Below are 20,733 nucleotides of genomic sequence, written 5' to 3' on the forward strand. Positions count from 1 at the left end.
AAAATCATATTGTCTATTAAAACATTTTTATACAGAAAAATACATCTAAATTTTGAAACTACCTATCAAAATAAATGATGTTAATTCTTAAACACATAGACTTCTGTCACAAGTACTGTCAAAACTAAAGTGGTACAATTGTATTAGCCTATAAAAACTAGTCTAGAAGTTCAGTGGTTCATGCATGTCAGTATGATTGTTATTAAAACATAGTCAACTGGGTATAATCATATAAAACATACTAAAAACATATTGTTACTTTTCTTTTAAACTGGCCAAACATCTTCATCTATTTGATAAGTTATGAAATTATAAACTCATAGATATCGGAACAAGAGGCATTCCATAGTTTGCATCTGCAACAGTATGAGTGAATAAATAGTTGTCATGTGCTGCTATCCACAAGTGAAACTGATCATGCATAACTACACCTACATGTATATGTCTACATGTAATACCCTAAACATGCAAATACATTAGCTATACAGTTGTACATAGGGGGTGTCCCTGTGGTGTAGTTGGTCTGCAATTCTGTCTCTCACCACATCTAGTTCAAATTACTTGGACCAGAAGGACTGGGGTTCAAGCCCCAGGTAGGACACATCTGGACAAGAGGCGCATTGAGTCATACCAAAGACTTTATAAAAATGGTACATACTTCTGAAACAGTGTGGAAGTTAAACACACTTCACTGCCAGTGGACTAGCCCCCTGCTACAGTGATTGCACCAGTGTGGCCCAGGGCTATGAAACGGAGATGGGCACCGCCCTATACATCAATAATGCTGCAATAATGGTGTGGGAGGATTTTAACTAACTCAACTAATACAGTACAGTTGTCCATATATGTACTGTATAAAGGGTATGCAAACTTATCTACAGACACTGAGATAGTCCTACTGTTTTGGAACTGTCCTGTTCCCTGTCAATATCTATTTGAGAAGTATAGTAGATCAGGTGCCTCTTAATGTTCCTATGCACCAGTGTTCATATGCCATGGAAATGACTCCATGTATTGTTCCCCATATCACAGAATGAGGTCAGAAGTTGGGAATGATATGTGTATCAGCAAGGAGGTTAAATATGTCTATACACCAAACCTCCTTGGTATCAGTTAGGCTTGCTAGCCACACATGACTAGATTAGGATGGCATCCGCGTGTGCATAAATTTTTGTCTGTTTCCAAAATAAAAGTTTGCGACCATACTATAAATTGTACAAAGAAGCTGGAAAATGAGCAAATATATGAGGTAGATTGCAAAAAAACACAGTAGAATTTGTGTATTGGAAAATGGATACTAATGTCTTAGAACGCATTTTTTGCTATCTGTACTGATGTTGTCATAAACGTACTCCTAATGTCAAAAATAAAGAATTTAGGGTCTGGTATAGGATGTTGTGTTCAGTCACTTGTCCAACCTTTCAGACCACTTATATATTAGTTAGATTTCATAATGAATACAATTTTTTTGCATGCTCGCATCAGTTCTGGGGTGCCTAGAGGATGTCATTCATATAATCAAATTAGCCTTACCTAACTTAAATATACTTGTGGACATACAATTACACAACAGGTAAGTTAGATGTACCTGAATGTCATCCCTGCTTTTTTTAGTCCTTATTTTTACTATTTTCCTCTACATCTATAACTGTAATCATCACTCCTGTGCTGTTTTCTCTGTATCTTGTGGTTCTTTGTTTTTACATGTGTGGATCTGGAGATAGGACTCTTCAGTAGTTTTGTACCCACAGTCCTCACAATGGAAGAACTTCTGCTCAGTGTGAATGTGGGTCTTCATGTGTTTTGCCAATAGCCTCTTTTGAACAGTTCTGTACCCACATTCCCCACACATGAAGGGCTTGTTCCCATTATGAGTAGCCATGTGGGCTGCAAGCGCCGTCTTGTAAGCCGACCTGTAGCCACACACGTCACATCCAAACGGTTTCTCCCCAGTGTGTTTCCTCATGTGAATAACCAGAGCACTGTTACTTGGCGCCTTGTACCAACACTCCTGACATACGTGTCGGCTGTTATCGGCAGACTTCCTTCTAGATTTCGCCGGACTGTCGGACTCTGTAGTTTGACTTCTTTTGGACAAGTTCTGCCAGATTGCCATCGCTTCTTCGGATGTGGTCACAGTGCAGGTGGGCTGCTGGGTTCCTAACAGGGAGTCGTTTGAAGAAGATCCTTCTGTTCCCAGGGCCTCTAAAAGGACAGGGCACGACATTGTTGTCGTCCCTACCGCATCCAAAGCCTGGAGCGCTGGGTTGGACAGGGGGGGAGAAACACCTGGCAGCGTCTGCAGGTAGCCTGGTGGTCTTGAAGAATCAGAGTTAAAGAACTCTTGTTGGCTGTATACGGCCAAATTCTCTACTGGTCTTGCTACACCAGTACTAGTGGTACCGGTATCTTTGTGTCCAGTATTGGGAGATGTGGGGTTGTTTGATGTGTCCATTATCAATTCTGGCATATCTGTTTCTATCCCGGATGTTTCCTGGACTTGTGTACTGTCAGACACAACACTTGGACCCAAACCTCCTTTGGTATAGTTGTTTGTCTCCATGTTTATCAATCCTTTAGTTCTCTGTACTTCCTCTGGTTGGGAAGTACTACTTCCAACGTTCCGACTGGAATCTGGCTGAACAGTTGCTCCTTCTTCAACTACTCGAATCTCCTGTGTTGTCACAACTGTACAAGTGGCTTCTACGGGTGATTCCTTCTCTTGGATGTCCCTCTGCACACAGGTATCTGGCCCAGTGTTGTTCTCAGGTGGTGACAGCACTCTTTGCACATCTGTGCTAGAGAGGGAATCAGGAGTGTTACACGCAGGCGGTCCCTTGCTACTCGTATGTCTGCCTCTCTGGACAGGGCTCGGTTGTGGTCTGGAATGTTGGGGTGTGTGCACTGCTGCACCAGTGGTTGCTCCTGTGCTGGGAGCATCTTCTTGTCTTCCAGGTTCCGGTTCGTCATCTTCCACCACTATCACATCAGCTGTGTCTTCTTCAGCGGGAGGGGTTTTCTGCACAGGCAGGCTTCTGGCATTCTCCCCTGAACTCGTCGTCTGCTTACCAAAGCTGCCATCCTTCTGGCCACTCCCTCTCCTTTCTCTTTCCACGCATGATGCACTTCTCTTGGTGCTGATAGGTGGTGCTGGTGTAGTGTTCCTACCCTCCTGTCCTGGAGCAGGTCTTGTGACAGTTGTTGTTGTACTGTGTTCTCTCTGTAAGTTGGCACACGCAGCCCTCCTCCCCCTGCTGTACTCCTCTATCATGACATCACACAGCAGGCTGATGAGGTCCTCCCGACTGCTGGAGTCTGTGACGGGGTGGATGTTCCTCCTCCCCAGCTCCAGGATCAGCTCCTCTACGTACAGCCTGGGCAGGACCGCCAGGGTCACCTCTCGAGACAGACCACACACCATCATCGTAGCCAGCCTGAAACGATATTACAAGGATACATTAATGAAGGCAACACTACTACAGTACTACTACTACAGTATTGTCAGTCAGACTATACCAGGGTCACCTCTCAAGGCAGACCACACACCATCATCGTAGCCAGCCTGAAATGATATTACAAGGATACGTTGATGAAGGTTAGACATCCAGGTAGTAAGATACGCCAAAAATAGTAACTCAAGCAACTGGATAAAAATTTTGAAACAGTCAGACTGATATTACAAGGATACATTGAAAATTTTCAAAACAGAATGTTCTCTTAGACACCTGATATAGGTTACACATTGTACAATATTCTGTGACATTGATTAAGATGCTGTGACGGATGTGATATCACGAAAAAAAGGGTACACTGATGAAGGTAACACTACTACTAGTTCACTACTGTCATTCAGAATATACAGACTAAGACAAATACTGCGCAACACAAAAGATACAATACATAATGTTCAGAAAAAACAGTTCAAGAGATCTAAAAGACAACTCACTTAATGTTCAAGTAACAGTTCAAGTTTGTTTGGTTGGGTCTACTGCATTTCTTTGGCGTCTTTTGTATCCCAAGTTTTCCCAGTTTTGAAAGACAAAGGTCAGACATCTACTAGGTAATTGATATTGAATGTAGTACTCTCATAAAACCAATTTCCGCCTACATTCATGTACAGTGTCCTGTTATTTAGCCTTGTAATGAAGGTGTGATGACCTCTTGTTATAAATTTGGTCACAAGCAGATCAAGAAAGTAAGCAAAACAGAATGTTTCCCTTCCCCTAATATGGTATGGGATAATATAATATATATATATAATCATAATACAACACAATTACAATACAATATCATACAATTCCTTTGAATAAGTATACATTCATTTTGTGAACTGTTGCAATGGCCAAGGGGATAGAGCATTCAAATCCGGCAGGGTCTTTTTAAAAATCATATGACTGAATAGGGAAAAGTACATTATATTAAGAATCAACCTGTTCTGAACTAAAAAAACGTACTCACCGGAATTTTCCACTGGTTCTCCCAGTCTTCCTCAGCTTTCTGACACAATTGCTCTGGACATGTGAGTTTTATTCAAGTGTGGTGTCAGTAATGGGTCACAACTGAACATTGGAAGTCTGTTGTTGGAAGGCCCCGCCTAATGTACCTGTGAAAATAACATAAAAATCAGAAGGGATTGTGAACTTGCCTCAGGGTACCAGACTACTGCGCTACAGTCGCTAATCCTTCGGTCGGGGAAGCGAATTGCCCTGCCACCACAGTTGGCACACGGGCCCCTAATATTAGTGCTCACAGATAGATATTAGAGACCAGCTTCCCAAGAGAGACCAGGTGCCCACTCTATCCCCTACTAGACCTTCTCGGGGCAAAAGGGATTGTCTCGCATTGCGCAAATGTTTCCAGGCTAATCGTGAACCAGGCTTAAAGTCTCTCAAGAAATCATACATTGGTGTAACTAATGCAGATATTAGAGATCGGCTGCCCAAGAGAGACCAGTTGCCAATTCTATCCCCTACTAGGCCTTCCCCAACCAAAAGGGGTTATCGTCTCGCAAATTGCGCGAATGGTCTGGTATTCAGGCTAATCGTGAACCAGTCTTAAAGTCTCTCAAGAAATCATATACTCGTGTAACTATTGCGGACACAGTTATTAAAGCGTTATGTAAAATGGATTATAGTAAAAAGGTGGAGAGGGATGTGCCATCGGAATTCAAAGGTGCCTCCGCAGCATAGGGGATCCTGAATATACTATTAATATAAAAACTGGAGAGGAGTGTGGCAGGGGTAGACAGGCCAGGTAGACAGGACAGCTAGCCAGGCCTGGTAGACAGCCCAGCCTTTTCCGCAAACCCCCCTGAATGGATCATGAACGTTATATAGATATAAAAGCTGGGGAGGGGTATGGCAGTGGGATTCAAAGGGGCCTGCATGTGTTACGCTACATTCAACAATCGAGTAAAGAAAAAAATTTGGTAACGGCCTCGCTATGAATTACGTGAATAAGACGGCTTTCACTATATCGATTGAAAATCAGTTTTTACGGGAAAGGGGCCTACATACAACCTTCCCTCCCCAAAGCTGCTGGAGGATTAGTCCAAAACAAAATATTATGAATTTCATCTCATCTTCATTCTCGGTCACATGTTTACTACAAACTGTTGTTGTTTTCTTTACTCTAGCATTGAGAATTTTCAGAAGCTTTGGGGTCACATAAATATTTAAATCACTGCTCTGCATACTCCCTAAAACACCTTGATATATAAACGTTACATACAAGTATTTGTGAACAAATATTCTTTCTTGAAAATGTATAAATGTCTTCCCTTGCGTCTTACCTTACTTCCAAACATATCAAATATCAAGAAAGAAGATAAGAAAGCAGGAATTCCGCGAGATGACAGACGGGAACAAAAGAAAACATGGCTACTACGCTGTGAGAGGTCAAAGGTTAAGTAGAAGACCTATACCTTAACCTGATGATCTCAATAGTGTCGATATACTAAATGTTTCATCACCATGAAAAATTTCGTATACATTATTTTTGATAACACGACTAGCATCTATATGAGAACAAATTAATTCAAGGTTAAATCTGATGTAACATAATTCACTGTCGTTGATTTTGTACTTTATTTATCTATTTGTTTTATTTGGTTTGGCTGTTCAGGACACACAACCAGGGCTGCCCAACTAGCTGTGGCTACTACAAAGACAAGACATACCACAGAAGAATTAGACATTGACAACACATCTATAACAATACATAAAACTATTGTATATCAATGATCTAATTTTGTCATTGTACTACTTTTGGTGTCAGTTTCTTCAAATACATGACGACCATATCAGACAGAAAATGTGAATGAATACACAGTAAGTTTAACTGTGGATATGCAATGATATGTCCGCGATAGCTGTTACTTGATTCTCATGCATGGACAACATTGAAGATGAATACCACTCCCTAAAGATTTGTCCTTTTCATGCTCAAGAAAGGAAAAGATAAATGATTACATGTAACAACAAAATAACATGTAGAGAAATATTGAACGTACCTCTATCCTGCCCTGACCCTGTATCTCTCTGCCTAGGCCAATATAGCAGCTATGCAAAAAAAGAACCCGTGCCAACATGTGAACGGTATCTTTCCATTATATTATGTATCGAGTAATGAAGTTAGATTAGTACACTAGCTCGAATAATTCGTAGTCGTTTATATTCCATGTTATTTGTAATACATTGTACCTGATGCAATTGTTCATGGTGCAATTAACTTCGACTTGACTTGTATTGGAAATTCAGCCTGGGGTTTCATTGATGTTTTATTCGACTCTTAGCTAAACTTATACGCAACCAAAAAACTAAAATTACACATTCGGCAAATTCGAAAACAAAGCATAGTGTCCTTGAATTTATAGAACTATGAGTACTAATTGTCATCAAATTTGGCTTCGAATTCAACCAATTTTATCGTGGTCCTATAGCGCAGGTTCAAGACACAACGAGTCGAATTGATACTACAATGATATACTCTCTGTTGCACGTTCTTTAAGAAAAGATAAATCAAAAGTAAATTGTAAAGATTATCCTGTGGAGTGCATATGTCCAATAATTTCAACGAATTCAGACAAATTGTATTTCTTCAAGCTGTACTAGTATTTGATATGAACAGACTACTGTTGATAAAGAGGACATTTATCATCATAACAATAGACATAACTATTTGTTGATCACAGACTGCCCTTGGTAACAATAGGCATAATAGTTTGTTGATCACACGTCATAAGTAAGTAGTGTTGAAGAAGTCCCCTACAGGCCAGCTGCACGTCGCTTCGCTTAATCATAGCCCAGGGTTTACACGTGCTGGGTTTACACGTGCACAGTTTCGGACTCGATTCGGGGCAGTGTGTGAGGAGCTTTGAGTGAAGTTTTCTGGTGCAAAATCGTTACGTCGGCCAAGACAGTATCCATGGGCCAAGACAGTACGAATTTGTGGTCATTGATCGATGTATCCATGGGTTACCGGGGGACCGGGAGCTTGACAAACATGACGATTTTGCCTTTCGACATCTGCTTGGAGACTTACTTACTGAAACTGCTCTCCTCAAAGGACAATGAGAATTGTTTCCGCTTGGTAGTCTTTAGGTACATGCAATCTTAACCCTCAAACAACCGAATGGGGTCATTTTTGACCCCAGGCGTGGATTTTGATGTGCCATTTGAACATGTTTGATCTGAAAAAAATCCTTCCGTGACTTTGTCAGTAGACATCTTTCCTAACCTCTCCTAATTTTTTAGGCAGATCGGCACAATACTGTTGACATTGTATAGGAAGGTCTGTGTTGAGTCAACCGGGGTCATTGTGACCCCTTTCAGCCATTTTAGCCGCAAAAATAGGTTCGGGTGTTTGAGGGTTAAAGGTGTGACAAATTACAATTATAAAGACGATTGTTGTACACATGTGCTAAGTAACAGTGAACAACACCAATGTCCTCAAGTAACTTGGATTGGGAAATGCATTTCAGCTAGCGCTGGTGGTTAGTAAAGTAAAGGTAAAGCAGGCATCCTCAACTGAGATGAAGCATGATGCTTTTTCAAGTAGCTAGTGGTACTGTGGTAGAGCAATGCGGCTTCGCCACGGCTCGCGTTTTGGGCCAAGCACACCGGGTCACCCTACTCTTCTCGATAAGTGTGTTGGGTTCTTTTACGTGCACGGGTTTGACGCTTATGCCTAAAGCTCCCTCATACTCGCGATCGGGGCCGCCGGCTTTACGTCACCATCCGAAATGACGAATGCAATCCCTTACAACATGTCCGAGCTCAGGAGTTAGGAAAATGGTGGTGAACATCAAACAACGTTATGAGGGTGATCGTTTCTTACCTCATGCAATAATAATGTACATTCTGATAGTGTGATATATACTGATAGTAGGACGTATTCTATTATGCTGCTTTTTATATTGTATTTATTGCTTTGCCTGCGATTTGTAGGGCCTAAGTCTATGAAACCTTATAGAGTCGGATAATGTAAAGCAGAGACTTGAGTATGCTACTGGCACCCGTGCAGTTCACATCAGTGGAGGCCTGGCTGAGACATTCTACCAAGTACATTGTACAAGTTACTCTTCAAGTTATGTTTGAAATCTGGAGACAAAAGATGAGAAATTGAAGCATGGTCACAAAATCAGCCATAAAGAAGTTAGCTTGAAGGACAGCACAGAAATAAGGTATAATGACAACACTGGCTTGCGATTTAGTTTCAGACATTGGCTGGCAGTTATGTGTACAGTTCTACAGAGTCCCAGTCTATAACCTCCTTGGTACACTACAAGTAGACACCAAAATTACAAGTCATGTCTCTAGACACACAACTACCAAAGCTAATGTGGAGAAGACATTTTCAAGTTGGAAATTTATATACAATTAGATACTCTGAAACAACGTTGACTGGGTTGATTTGAAAGTTTGAAAATTTGAACAAGGTTGATTTTCCAAAAAACTGAACTGATTGTATTGATTATCCAGGTGATCTTATCTTGTTACATACATTATCTAACAATGGAAATAACCATCTATAGATCACAGACTGCCCATGATAACAATAGGCATAATGATTTGTTGATCACACGTCACAAGTCCCCTACAGGCTAACTGCACGTAGCTTCGCTTAATCATAGCCCAGGGTTTACACGTGCTGGGTTTACACGTGCACAGTTTCGGACTCGATTTGGGGCAGTGTGTGAGGAGCTTTGAGTGGAGTTTTCTGGTGCAAAATCGTTACGTCGGCCAAGACAGTATCCATGGGCCAAGACAGTATGTGTTTTTGGTCATTGATCCATGTATCCATGTGTTACCGGGGGACCGGGAGCTTGACAAACATGACGATTTTGCCTTTCGACATCTGCTTGGAGACTTACTTACTGAAACTGCTCTCCTCAAAGGACAATGAGAATTGTTTCCGCTTGGTAGTCTTTAGGTACATGCAATCTTAACCCTCAAACAACCGAATGGGGTCATTTTTGACCGCAGGCGTGAATTTTGATGTGCCATTTGAACATATTTGATCTGAAAAAAATCCTTCCGTGACTTTGTCAGTAGACATCTTTCCTAACCTCTCCTAATTTTCTAGAGAGATCGGCACAATACTGTTGACATTGTATAGGAAGGTCTGTGTTGAGTCAACCGGGGTCATTGTGACCCCTTTCACTCATTTTAGCCGCAAAAATAGGTTCTGGTGTTTGAGGGTTAAAGGTGTGACAAATTACAATTATAAAGATTAAAGACGATTGTTGTACACATGTGCTAAGTAACAATGAACAACACCAATGTCCTCAAGTAACTTGGATTGGGAAATGCATTTCAGCTAGCGCTGGTGGTTAGTAAAGTAAAGGTAAAGCAGGCATCCTCAACTGAGGTGAAGCATAATGCTTTTTCAAGTAGCTAGTGGCATCGCTACGGCTCGCGTTTTGGGCTAAGCACACCGGGTCACCCTACTCTTCTCGATAAGTGTGTTGGGTTCTTTTACAGAGGTTTGACGCTTATGCCTAAAGCTCCCTCATACTCGGGGCCACCGGCTTTACGTCACCATTCGAAATGACGAATGCAATCCCTTACAACATGTCCGAGCTCAGGAGTTAGTAAAATGGTGGTAAACATCAGACAACATTATGAGGGCAATCGTTTCTTACCTCATGCAATAATACTGTGCATTCTGATAGTGTGACATATACTGATAGTAGGTCGTATTCTATTATGCTGCTTTTTATACTGTATTTATTGCTTTGCCTGCGATTTGTAGGGCCTAAGTCTATGAAACTTTATAGAGTCGGATAATGTAAAGCAGAGACTTGAGTATGCTACTGGCACCCGTGCAGTTCACATCAGTGGACGCCTGGCCGAGAAATTCTACCAAGTACATTGTACAAGTTACTCTTCAAGTTATGTTTGAAATCTGGAGACAAAAGATCGATGAGAAATTGAAGTATGGCTACAAAATCAGCCATAAAGAAGTTAGCTTGAAGGACAGCACAGAAATAAGGTATATATTTGATGACAACACTGGCTTGCGATTTAGTTTCAGACATTGGCTGGCAGTTATGTGTACAGTTCTACAGAGTCCCAGTCTATGCTGATTTCTTACACTACAATTAGACACCAAAATCACAAGTCATGTCTCTAGACACGCAACTACCAAAGCTAAATGTGGAGAAGACATTTTCAAGTTGGAAAGTTATATACAATTAGATACTCTGAAACAACGTTGACTCGGTAAAATTAGAATTTTTAAAATTTGAACAAGGTTGATTTTCCAAAAACTAAACTGATTGTATTGATTATCCAGGAGATCTTATCTTGTTACATACATTATCTAACAATGGAAATAACCACCTGTTGATCACAGACTGCCCATGATAACAATAGGCATAATGATTTGTTGATCACACGTCACAAGTCCCCTACAGGCCAGCTGCACGTAGCTTCGCTTAATCATAGCCCAGGGTTTACACGTGCTAGGTTTACACGTGCACAGTTTCGGACTCGATTCGGGCAGTGTGTGAGGAGCTTTGAGTGGAGTTTTCTGGTGCAAAATCGTTACGTCGGCCAAGACAGTATCCATGGGCCAAGACATGATTCAAGGACCAAGACAGTACGAATTATTGGCCATTGATCCATGTATCCATGGGTTACCAGGGGACCGGGAGCTTGAAAAACATGACGGTTTTGCCTTTCTATATCTGCTTGGAGACTAACTGGCCGGATAAACAACTGAAACTGCTCTCCTCAAAAGACAAAGAGAATTGTTTCCGCTTCGTAGTGGGTAGGTATATGCAATCTTAAAGGTGTGACAACTTACAATTATACAGATTAAAGACGATTGTTATACACATGTGCTAAGTAACAGTGAACAACACCAATTTCCTCAAGTGACTTGGATTGGGAAATACATTTCAGCTGGTGGTTAGTAAAGTAAAGGTAAAGGTAAAGCAGGCATCCTCGACTGAGGGGAAGCATAATGCTCTTTCAAGAAGCTAGTGGTACTGTGGTAGTGCAATGCGGCTTCGCTACGGCTCGCGTTTTGGGCCAAGAACACCGGGTCATCCTACTCTTCTCGATAAGTGTGTTGGGTTCTTTTACGTGCACGGGTTTGACGCTTATGCCTAAAGCTCCCTCATACTCGGGGCCACCCGCTTTACGTCACCATCCGAAATCCCTTACAACATGTCCGAGCTCCGGAGTTAGTGAAATGGTGGTAAACATCAGACAACGTTATGAGGGCAATCGTTTCTTACCTCAAGCAATAATACTGTACATTCTGATAGTGTGACATATACTGATAGTAGGTCGATTTCTATTATGCTGCTTTTTATATTGTATTTATTGCTTTGCCTGCGATTTGTAGGGCCTAAGTCTATAAAACTTTAGAGAGTCGGATAATGTAAATCAGAGACTTGAGTAAGCTACTGGCACCCGTGCAGTTCACATCAGTGGAGGCCTGGCCGAGACATTCTACCAAGTACATTGTACAAGTTACTCTTCATGTTATGTCTGAAATCTGGAGACAAAAGATCGATGAGAAATTGAAGTATGGTTACAAAATCAGTCATAAAGAAGTTAGCTTGAAGGACAGCACAGAAATAAGATATAATGACAACACTGGCATGCGATTTAGTTTCAGACATTGGCTGGCAGTTATGTGTACAGTTCTACAGAGTCCAGGTCTATGCTGATTTCTTTCACTACAATTAGACACCAAAATTACAAGTCTTGTCTCTAGACACACGACAACCAAAGCTAAATGTGGAGAAGACATTTTCAAGTCAAAAACTTATATACAATTAGATACTCTGAAACAACGTTGACTGGGTTGATTTGAAAGTTTGAAAATTTGAACAAGGTTGATTTTCCAAAAACTGAACTGATTGTATTGATTATCCAGGGGATCTTATCTTGTTACATACATTATCTAACAATGGAAATAACCACCTGTTGATCACAGACTGCCCATGATAGCAATAGGCATAATGATTTGTTGATCACACGTCACAAGTCCCCTACAGGCCAGCTGCACGTTGCTTCGCTTAATCATAGCCCAGGGTTTACACGTGCTGGGTTTACACGTGCACAGTTTCGGACTCGATTCGGGCAGTGTGTGAGGAGCTTTGAGTGGAGTTTTCTGGTGCAAAATTGTTACGTCGGCCAAGACAGTATCCATGGGCCAAGACAGTATGTGTTTTTGGTCATTTATCCATGTATCGATGGGTTACCGGGGGACCGGGAGCTTGAAAATCATGACGATTTTGCCTTTCTACATCTGCTTGGAGACTAACTGGCCAGATAAACAACTGAAACTGCTCTCCTCAAAGGACAATGAGAATTGTTTCCGCTTGGTAGTCTTTAGGTACATGCAATCTTAACCCTCAAACACCCGAATGGGGTCATTTTTGACCCCAGGCGTGGATTTTGATGTGCCATTTGAACATGTTTGATCTGAAAAAAATCCTTCCGTGACTTTGTCATGATCAGTAGAAATCTTTCCTAACCTCTCCTAATTTTCTAGGGAGATCGGCACAATACTGTTGACATTGTATAGGAAAGTCTGTGTTGAGTCAACTGGGGTCATTGTGACCCCTTTCAGTCATTTTAGCCGCAACAATAGGTTTGGGTGTTTGAGGGTTAAAGGTGTGACAAATTACAATTATAAAGATTAAAGACGATTGTTGTACACATGTGCTAAGTAACAGTGAACAACACCAATGTCCTCAAGTAACTTGGATTGGGAAATGCATTTCAGCTGGTGGTTAGTAAAGTAAAGGTAAAGCAGGCATCCTCAACTGAGGTGAAGCATGATGCTTTTTCAAGTAGCTAGTGGTACTGTGGTAGAGCAATGCGGCTTCACTGCGGCTCACGTTTTGGGCCAAGCACACCGGGTCACCCTACTCTTCTCGATAAGTGTGTTGGGTTCTTTTACGTGCAGAGGTTTGACGCTTATGCCTAAAGCTCCCTCATACTCGGGGCCACCGGCTTTACGTCACCATCCGAAATGACGAATGCAATCCCTTACAACATGTCCGAGCTCAGGCGTTAGTAAAATGGAAGTAAACATCAGACAACATTATGAGGGTAATCGTTTCTAATAAGCTTACGTCAAGCAATAATACTGTATTTTCTGATAGTCTGACATATACTGATAGTTATGTCGTATTCCATAATGCTGCTCTTTAGGTTACATTTATTGCTCTGTTGGCGATTTTATAGGGCCTGAGTCTATGCGATGTATGTTTTGCTAGCTACATGTTCTGTAATGTTTTAAGTGTGAGTAACAAAACCAGCACTAGCTGTCTAGGCCCCACGTGTATTGTACCGTCGCGATTCCTTCAATGTTTCTGTCAAAGAATACCGAGTCTCAACGCTGGCATTTTCCCAACACCACAAATGATGTTTCTGTCAAAGTATCATTTTTATTACTACTATTATATCATTTTGAGTCATAATTGTGATGATTGTCACAATGAACAGTTCTACTGGTGGCGTCTTTCACCAGTATCTACACATGACATTATATTTTCATTTCCACAGCACGTAAACCGCACATGTTTAATCATTTCCCCACCAAGCACTCCGGGACATCCGCTGCAGTAGACGATACAAACGGATTGTAAAGTTAGGCTCATATCGACATATTTAATACCCATCACGTAGGCTGGATAGCTAGTTAGTCAACACACCAACATTCTACCTATCTGTATGATATGCTTCTACAATATGGAACCACTTCGACCTGGGGAATAACAAGTGCACACATTGAATTTGACCTCTTCGTTATTATCTTTAGAAAGGGATACTGAATACCTATACCTTTATGCCGCTTATGTAAACAATCTATACCGATCAATCAATTACTGAGTGTAGAAATGAAATAAATTGATACGGGGTAACTTTCGGTATTCCTTCAGTTATTTATCGATTTATTCTTTTTTTAATCTTTTTATTATTATTCTTATTATCAATTTTGTCTGTACAGCTGCCACTCCAGTGAGAGTCGGATGTACGATAATGTTTATCCCGGACAACTGTTGTCTATTTTACAGCCTAGCGCATATTGATGTGCAAGATGTTCCCCTTCAGACTACAGTCCAGTCGTCTTTGATTACATTAGCCTAACGCAGAGAAGTGATGTTGATTTCAGAATGCTTTCAAGATCTTTGGATTAAAATTGTTTTGTCTGTTGCAACCATGGAGAGGGCAATAACAGTTCAAAAAACCTTGAGGCAATGACGTATTATAACGACAGCTGCTTCCGTGAATAAGCTTAAGGCTTGTGTCCCTTCGGCGCAGCGGAAGGAGTCTTTTCCTTTGCCTTGTTATTTCCAACTTGTATCAAGAGATTTTGCGTGTACTATTTCATATATTTTCACTCAGGGCAACGGTCTAAGTGTACGTTTACAAATTGCTTTTTCTCTTTACAAATTACCTAGTCTTCGCCGGCCAAATTTCAGTAGCTACAATTGGGTTAATTTTCTTCAAAGCAATAATGCATACTTGGCGATGAGACGCTTCCTCTCGCTAAATACACTCTCCGAGTGTTTTATGATTTTATTTATCAATTTCACAATAAAGGCTATACAAAAAGTAGCCAATGGTCCGACTCTGTAGTATTCTACTATTTCCCTCAGTACTCTACACTTTTGGTGGCGCTTGCTATAGCTACGACTGAGCATGCATTCAAATCATTATTCTAATGACATTTAAAACGAACAAAACAACGTAAGGGTACTTCAGAGAGCGCAAGATATAGCCAGCGGCATGCAATTAGTACACACGCACATAAACAGCGATGTTATTATAATAATGTTATCTATATCTGGATATTATAGAAAGTAGGCTCTTTACAAACAGCTTTATGATTTTACGATGGTTCTTTTGCAATACACATGGTGTTTTATATGACCATTGGCTAGGAGCTACTGGAGGTGATTTTATTAACGCAAATTTGATTTTTATGTCATCGGGACAATTATATGTCTATGTGTTTGCGGACAGCAAAACTCAAAAAGCTGCGGGTGGATTTTCATAATATTTAGTACGCAGGTAAGGTGTCAACAAAAAAAGTCAAGGGGGATTATGGGGCTTATAGCGACTTTCATCATAACTGCCGATTTTGATATTTCGTTTAGCACCCCACTAGTCTTATTTGTTTGATTGATTGATTGATTGATTGATTGGTTGGTTGGTTGGTTGGTTGGTTGGTTGATTGATTGATTGATTGATTGATTGAACATCCTTTTATCACTGTTAATCTTTTCTGATGCGTTTGTCATTTTACATTGGTTTTTGATTCAGTAGCAACACTGCGGTTTCCGATATCCTGCTCAGCAGAGCTTCATTTGCAAATGTGTCGCGCGTCAGTGTGAGCGCTAGGGGAAACTTGCCTTGTCGTCTTATAGTCACCAACTAGTTTCTTCCCAGTGAGAAGGCGGCTTAAGGACCGTGACTGGCCCCACAGTTTTACCCCTAGCGTACGCGACATGTTGACAAACACAGAGTATATCTTCTTGAAATCTGGGTCCCCCAGGAGAACCTAATAGCCAGAGGCTGCACTCCGTTCCCTGACGCACATGCTAATGAGAAAAAACAGGTCCGTTTGGAACACTGGGTCCCTCATGGTAGGGAGGGGCAACTAGTCAGGTACTTCCCAAACTCTGACGTACATGTTAATGAGAAGAAAAAGGGTCTCCGTTTGGGATACTGGGTCCCTCATGGTAGGGAGGGGCAACTAACCAGGTACTTCCCAAACTCTGACGCACATGCTAATGAGAAAAAACAGGTCTCCGTTTGGGATACCGGGTCCCTCATGGTAGGGAGGGGCAACTAGTCGGGTACTTCCCAAACTCTGACGCACATGCTAATGAGAAAAAACAGGTCTCTGTTTGGAACACTGGGTCCCTCATGATAAGGAGGGGCAACTAAGCAGGTACTTTAAAAACTCTGACGCACATGTTAATAAGAGCTGGTCCCCTAAGTCTAACATTACAATATCGGACCATCTAACAATATATGTTAATGAGGAAACTATCTACTTAAGGAGGAGAACGATGCCCAAACGGTCCATTTCCCAACGCCAGCAACCGAAGAGGGTACAGAGGTACGACTTGAGCTGTAACTAGCTACTTTTACCAAACTTTGTTTAAATATGCAGCCGTGTGCCACCTTGTCTCTCGTAGTAGGCATCCTGGTATGTTTTATACCCTTCTCCGTCACCGAAGGGCAGCCGTTACCACACAAGCTGCAAAAGGCGCTGGACATTTCAGGTGAGGTCACGTCTAAATGTTCACTCCTTTAAAGGTGTCACGTCGTTGTGACTTATGCTAAGCGTTTGTTTTCAGTAGCGTTACATTTGGATACTGTTGTTTTATAATGCCGAGTGCTAAGCAGAGAAAGCAGTGTACCATTTTTAAAGTCTTTGGTATGACCCGGCCGGGGTTCGAACTCACGACCTACCGTGTATAAGGCGAACACTCTACCAACTAGGCCATTGCACCGGTGTGTGGTGTAAAGCAAAGTATCTACATATATACAGAGATAGTTAATGCTGTTGTTTACAATGTTTTTGTTTTCCCCTCCACAGACCCGGACTGCGGCGGTGAGAGAAGTAGTGAAGTCGGCACCATTTTGTCCCCGAACTACCCACAACATTACCCTGGTCGCAAGCTGTGTGTCTGGCGCATTACTACAGGCATAGGCCGGAAAATCAAGATCACATTCAACCAGTTTCATCTTATGGGATGTAAGGATTACGTCAGCGTCTATGAGGCAAAGGGCGACAGCGCGCTGCTTCTTGGAGACGGTAAGTTTGGGTTTCTTTTCTTCTGACGCATGGTTGTTGTTTTTATGTATAAAAAAGATAGAATATATACGTCTTTATCATTTTTTGTCATATACTTCTTTTACTTTAAAGATATTTCATTGTTTCTATGTATGGTACAACCAAGGAGGTTCTATTGTAATTGAATAGAATCTCCTTGGTACGACACTGAAGAATTCAAATTATGCAAATCTCCATATTCCATATACCTACACCAAGCATTTGTCAATCTCTTTCTTTAAACAAAAAATGAATGTACAGATATTTGTCCGTGTATTCATTCATTAATTATGTTCCGTCGATGTATGTCCACTAAATTTAAGATTGCCATTTTTTCACAGGTAAGCTTTGCAATTCAAGGAAGCCATTCAACATTCAGTCGAAAACAAATGAAGTTTTCGTGGTCTTTAAGAGCAACAAAAAAGGGTCCGCTCAAGGATTCAACGCAACATACTCAGGTATTTGAAAGCAATATAAAGAACTTAACCAGTTAGATAGCGATAGCAAGACAACGTAGGCTTGGATATCAGAAAAGTAAAAAGCTCGGAATTACTTATTTCTTAATAACTATGTTTGCATATCGCATCTGTTACACAAATATTATCACGTGGTGTTTTTTTAATTATAGAATATTTTATCAGTCAAAATGCAAGACACGCACAGTTGAATAAATATTACATCATTGAAGTAGCACTGTAACAGACGGTGAAGATTTGTCGTACAGTCTTAATAAACGTGCATCAAATACATTGAAAGTTCTAATCCCCCCCCCCATTACGTCACTAGCCAGTGGCTGTGGAGTGCCTGTCATTGGTCCGAACCCATGGTCAAGATTGGCAGCTGGATTTGGCCGCATTGTGGGCGGAAATGACGCAAGACCCGGAAGTTGGCCCTGGCAGGTGTCAATCCGCAGTTGGGTCTCCGGAAAGAACCACTTTTGTGGGGGAACCCTGGTGGACAAGCAATGGGTTGTGACTGCTGCGCACTGTGTGGACAAGTAAGTATTTATCTATCGCCTTTTGTATTACATTCTGCTTATAGTCATTCAAAACGACTTTGGGTACATAAAGACGAGTAAATTTTTAAAAAGGATTTTTATGGCAGCATATTAAGATTTAGAATGCAAAGAAGTCAAGCCATGTTGCTTGTGCATTTTGTGGTAATTTTTATTAAGTATATCAGAAATAGATATATAATATTGACCGCTAACTCCCATCTCTTCATTGTCACTTAAGCATTTTTTCCTTGAGAAAGTTTTCTTTTACTTGTAAACATTTTAAACATTTACGTTACCACTATGAGAACACGATGACGTCACTATTGGTTCATTAACTATGTTCTTGATGTCTTTACAGCGGCCGTAAGCCCTATTTGACCTTCGGAGAGTTCGATCGTTACCATTACGACAACACTGAAAAGACGATTTTTACGGAAGAGATCTTCATTCATCCGGGATACAATAACAGCCTCCTAACGAACGACGTCGCTGTGTTAAAGCTGACGTCACCGGTGACGTACACAGCTTACGTGTACCCCATCTGTTTGCCGGATGCGTCTATGGAAGCAGAAGTTGGGACCGTGTGCACAGTTACCGGATGGGGGTCTCATCGAGAAGGTACTTCACTATGACGTGGTGACGCGTTTTTGTCTCTTAAACGGTCGTTGCCATTTGTAATTCAAACGGTGGTCGGTATGTCGTTTGAAAAATGTCGATGCCATATCCGAACGTACAATAACTTTTCTTTGTTTTTTTTGGGGGGGGGGAGGGGCTTGCGTGCCGTAACATTTTTCTTTGAAACTGACGCAATTCAAGTTGATATTCGGTGCACTTCCTATACATACCTAAAATGGAATTTATTCTTACTTAGACTCTTACTCTACCCTACCCTACAGGCGGGACAACAGCAAATCGCTTGCTACAGGCAAACATCCCAATCGTGGACAGTACGGACTGCTCGGAGAAGTACGCCCGGCTGACCCAACAGGGCAAGGGCGTCCACGCCATCCACCCGGAGTCCATGGTCTGTGCAGGGTATCCGGAGGGAGGAGTCGACTCCTGTCAGGTACGTGAAGGAACAAGATGACTCTAATTTGTAGCCTGGAGTCCAGCCATGTTAGCTTTGACCCGCTCCCCCAGATCCGCCGTCTAGCAGATGTTGGAGAACGAGGCTAGCGGATGTTGGGGAGCGGGCAAAAGCTATCAAGGCTGGACTCCGGACTAAGTAATTTGACCTTACCTGCGACCTTTCTTTACACTCCACCCCGCCTTCCTCTTGAGTGCGTTGAGGCTCCCCCAGTATATATTCCTGACCCCCCCCCCCGAAAAAAATGTGTTGGAATTTTTGAATGATTTCTCAATAACAACGCAAAACATTATGAAATGCAGATCTGCATTAATAATCCGGTCGCCAGGCATCGTTAGTACTCACATATGTATGAATTTGTGTACATTTATTCGAATTTTAGATGAACAACTACAAAAGAAAACCATCGTCACTGATAGTATATAATAGTACTTTTTTGTGAAGTTCTTGTTATATCTGATGGTCATGTCTTCTCTCCCCAGGGAGACAGTGGCGGTCCTCTCGTCTGCAAGTCCTCCACGGGCGCCCATTGGTTACAGGGCGTGGTGAGCTGGGGTTACGGATGCGCACGCGCAGACGCTCCGGGGGTGTACGCCAGAGTTCCCTCGTTAGCCGACTGGATACGAGTTACCATGGAGACCAACTCGTAATGACTGAAACGGCATCCGTGTCCCGAAGCAATCATTTGCGTCATAAGTGTCATGTGTAAAGCGTACTGAAGAATAGAACCGTTTAGCGGTCCTATTTTAACACATCCACCTAAACAACCATTAATGACCAAAAAAGGTTATAGATATTTATCGGTGGTGGCAATCCATGCCGTGCAAAAGCAAGGTGTATGTCACGCCAACTCTTGTATTATTACATAATATATATGATTTATAATTTTACATTATCTGTTTCAACTTGTTCATCATTTGCCACATATACATAAGAGACTGCTTTGTTATAAGAAAAGGCACTGGATGTAACATATTAAGGATGTACCCATGTTATTCTATATATTGGTTAGTAAGTAGACTTTTAAGAGTTATCTTATTTTTCTATTCATAGTTTGTAGTTGATCGTACAAAGGTCACTGTACTTTTTGTTACGCCAATAAAGCTTTGTCACATAAAATAAGGAGAAAAGGAGTTGGATGTAAAATTGTCACTCAGGATCATTATTGCTGTTATCGTGTTATATTTATTCGTATATATTCGTATCGTGTTATATCTATTCGTATATATTCGTATCGTGTTATATTTATTCGTATATATTGTACATTTTTATTGAAATATTCACCTTCGCTGTGCTATTTTTAGATAATAAAAATATTTTTGTTATCTAA

At 41.3% G+C, this 20,733-nt stretch overlaps 2 protein-coding genes across 3 annotated transcripts; one reads left to right on the forward strand and one right to left on the reverse strand.

Annotated features, from left to right (window-relative positions):
- LOC136440211 (uncharacterized) lies at window positions 1–5,921 on the reverse strand. Its single transcript, XM_066436103.1, has 3 exons — window positions 5,792–5,921; window positions 4,459–4,603; window positions 1–3,434 (listed from the first exon to the last, which is right to left on the reverse strand). Exon 3 carries the CDS (start codon window positions 3,422–3,424, stop codon window positions 1,658–1,660), a length of 1,767 nt encoding a protein of 588 aa, XP_066292200.1. The 5' UTR covers window positions 3,425–3,434; window positions 4,459–4,603; window positions 5,792–5,921; the 3' UTR covers window positions 1–1,657.
- A 10,580-nt stretch (window positions 5,922–16,501) lies between these two features.
- Window positions 16,502–20,733, forward strand: LOC136440252 (chymotrypsinogen A-like). 2 transcript variants are annotated; one of them, XM_066436166.1, is made up of 7 exons: window positions 16,502–16,599; window positions 17,083–17,301; window positions 17,661–17,777; window positions 18,106–18,316; window positions 18,675–18,934; window positions 19,213–19,382; window positions 19,886–20,733. In XM_066436166.1, the coding sequence occupies exons 2-7, from the start codon at window positions 17,235–17,237 to the stop codon at window positions 20,051–20,053; spliced, it is 993 nt and encodes a 330-aa protein (XP_066292263.1). In that variant the 5' UTR covers window positions 16,502–16,599; window positions 17,083–17,234; the 3' UTR covers window positions 20,054–20,733. The 2 variants fall into 2 exon arrangements, with proteins under 2 accessions (XP_066292263.1, XP_066292261.1); XM_066436164.1 differs by having other exon boundaries at window positions 16,547–16,765.

The sequence above is a fragment of the Branchiostoma lanceolatum genome, chromosome 8 (assembly GCF_035083965.1).
Source record: "Branchiostoma lanceolatum isolate klBraLanc5 chromosome 8, klBraLanc5.hap2, whole genome shotgun sequence".
NCBI lineage: Eukaryota > Metazoa > Chordata > Leptocardii > Amphioxiformes > Branchiostomatidae > Branchiostoma > Branchiostoma lanceolatum.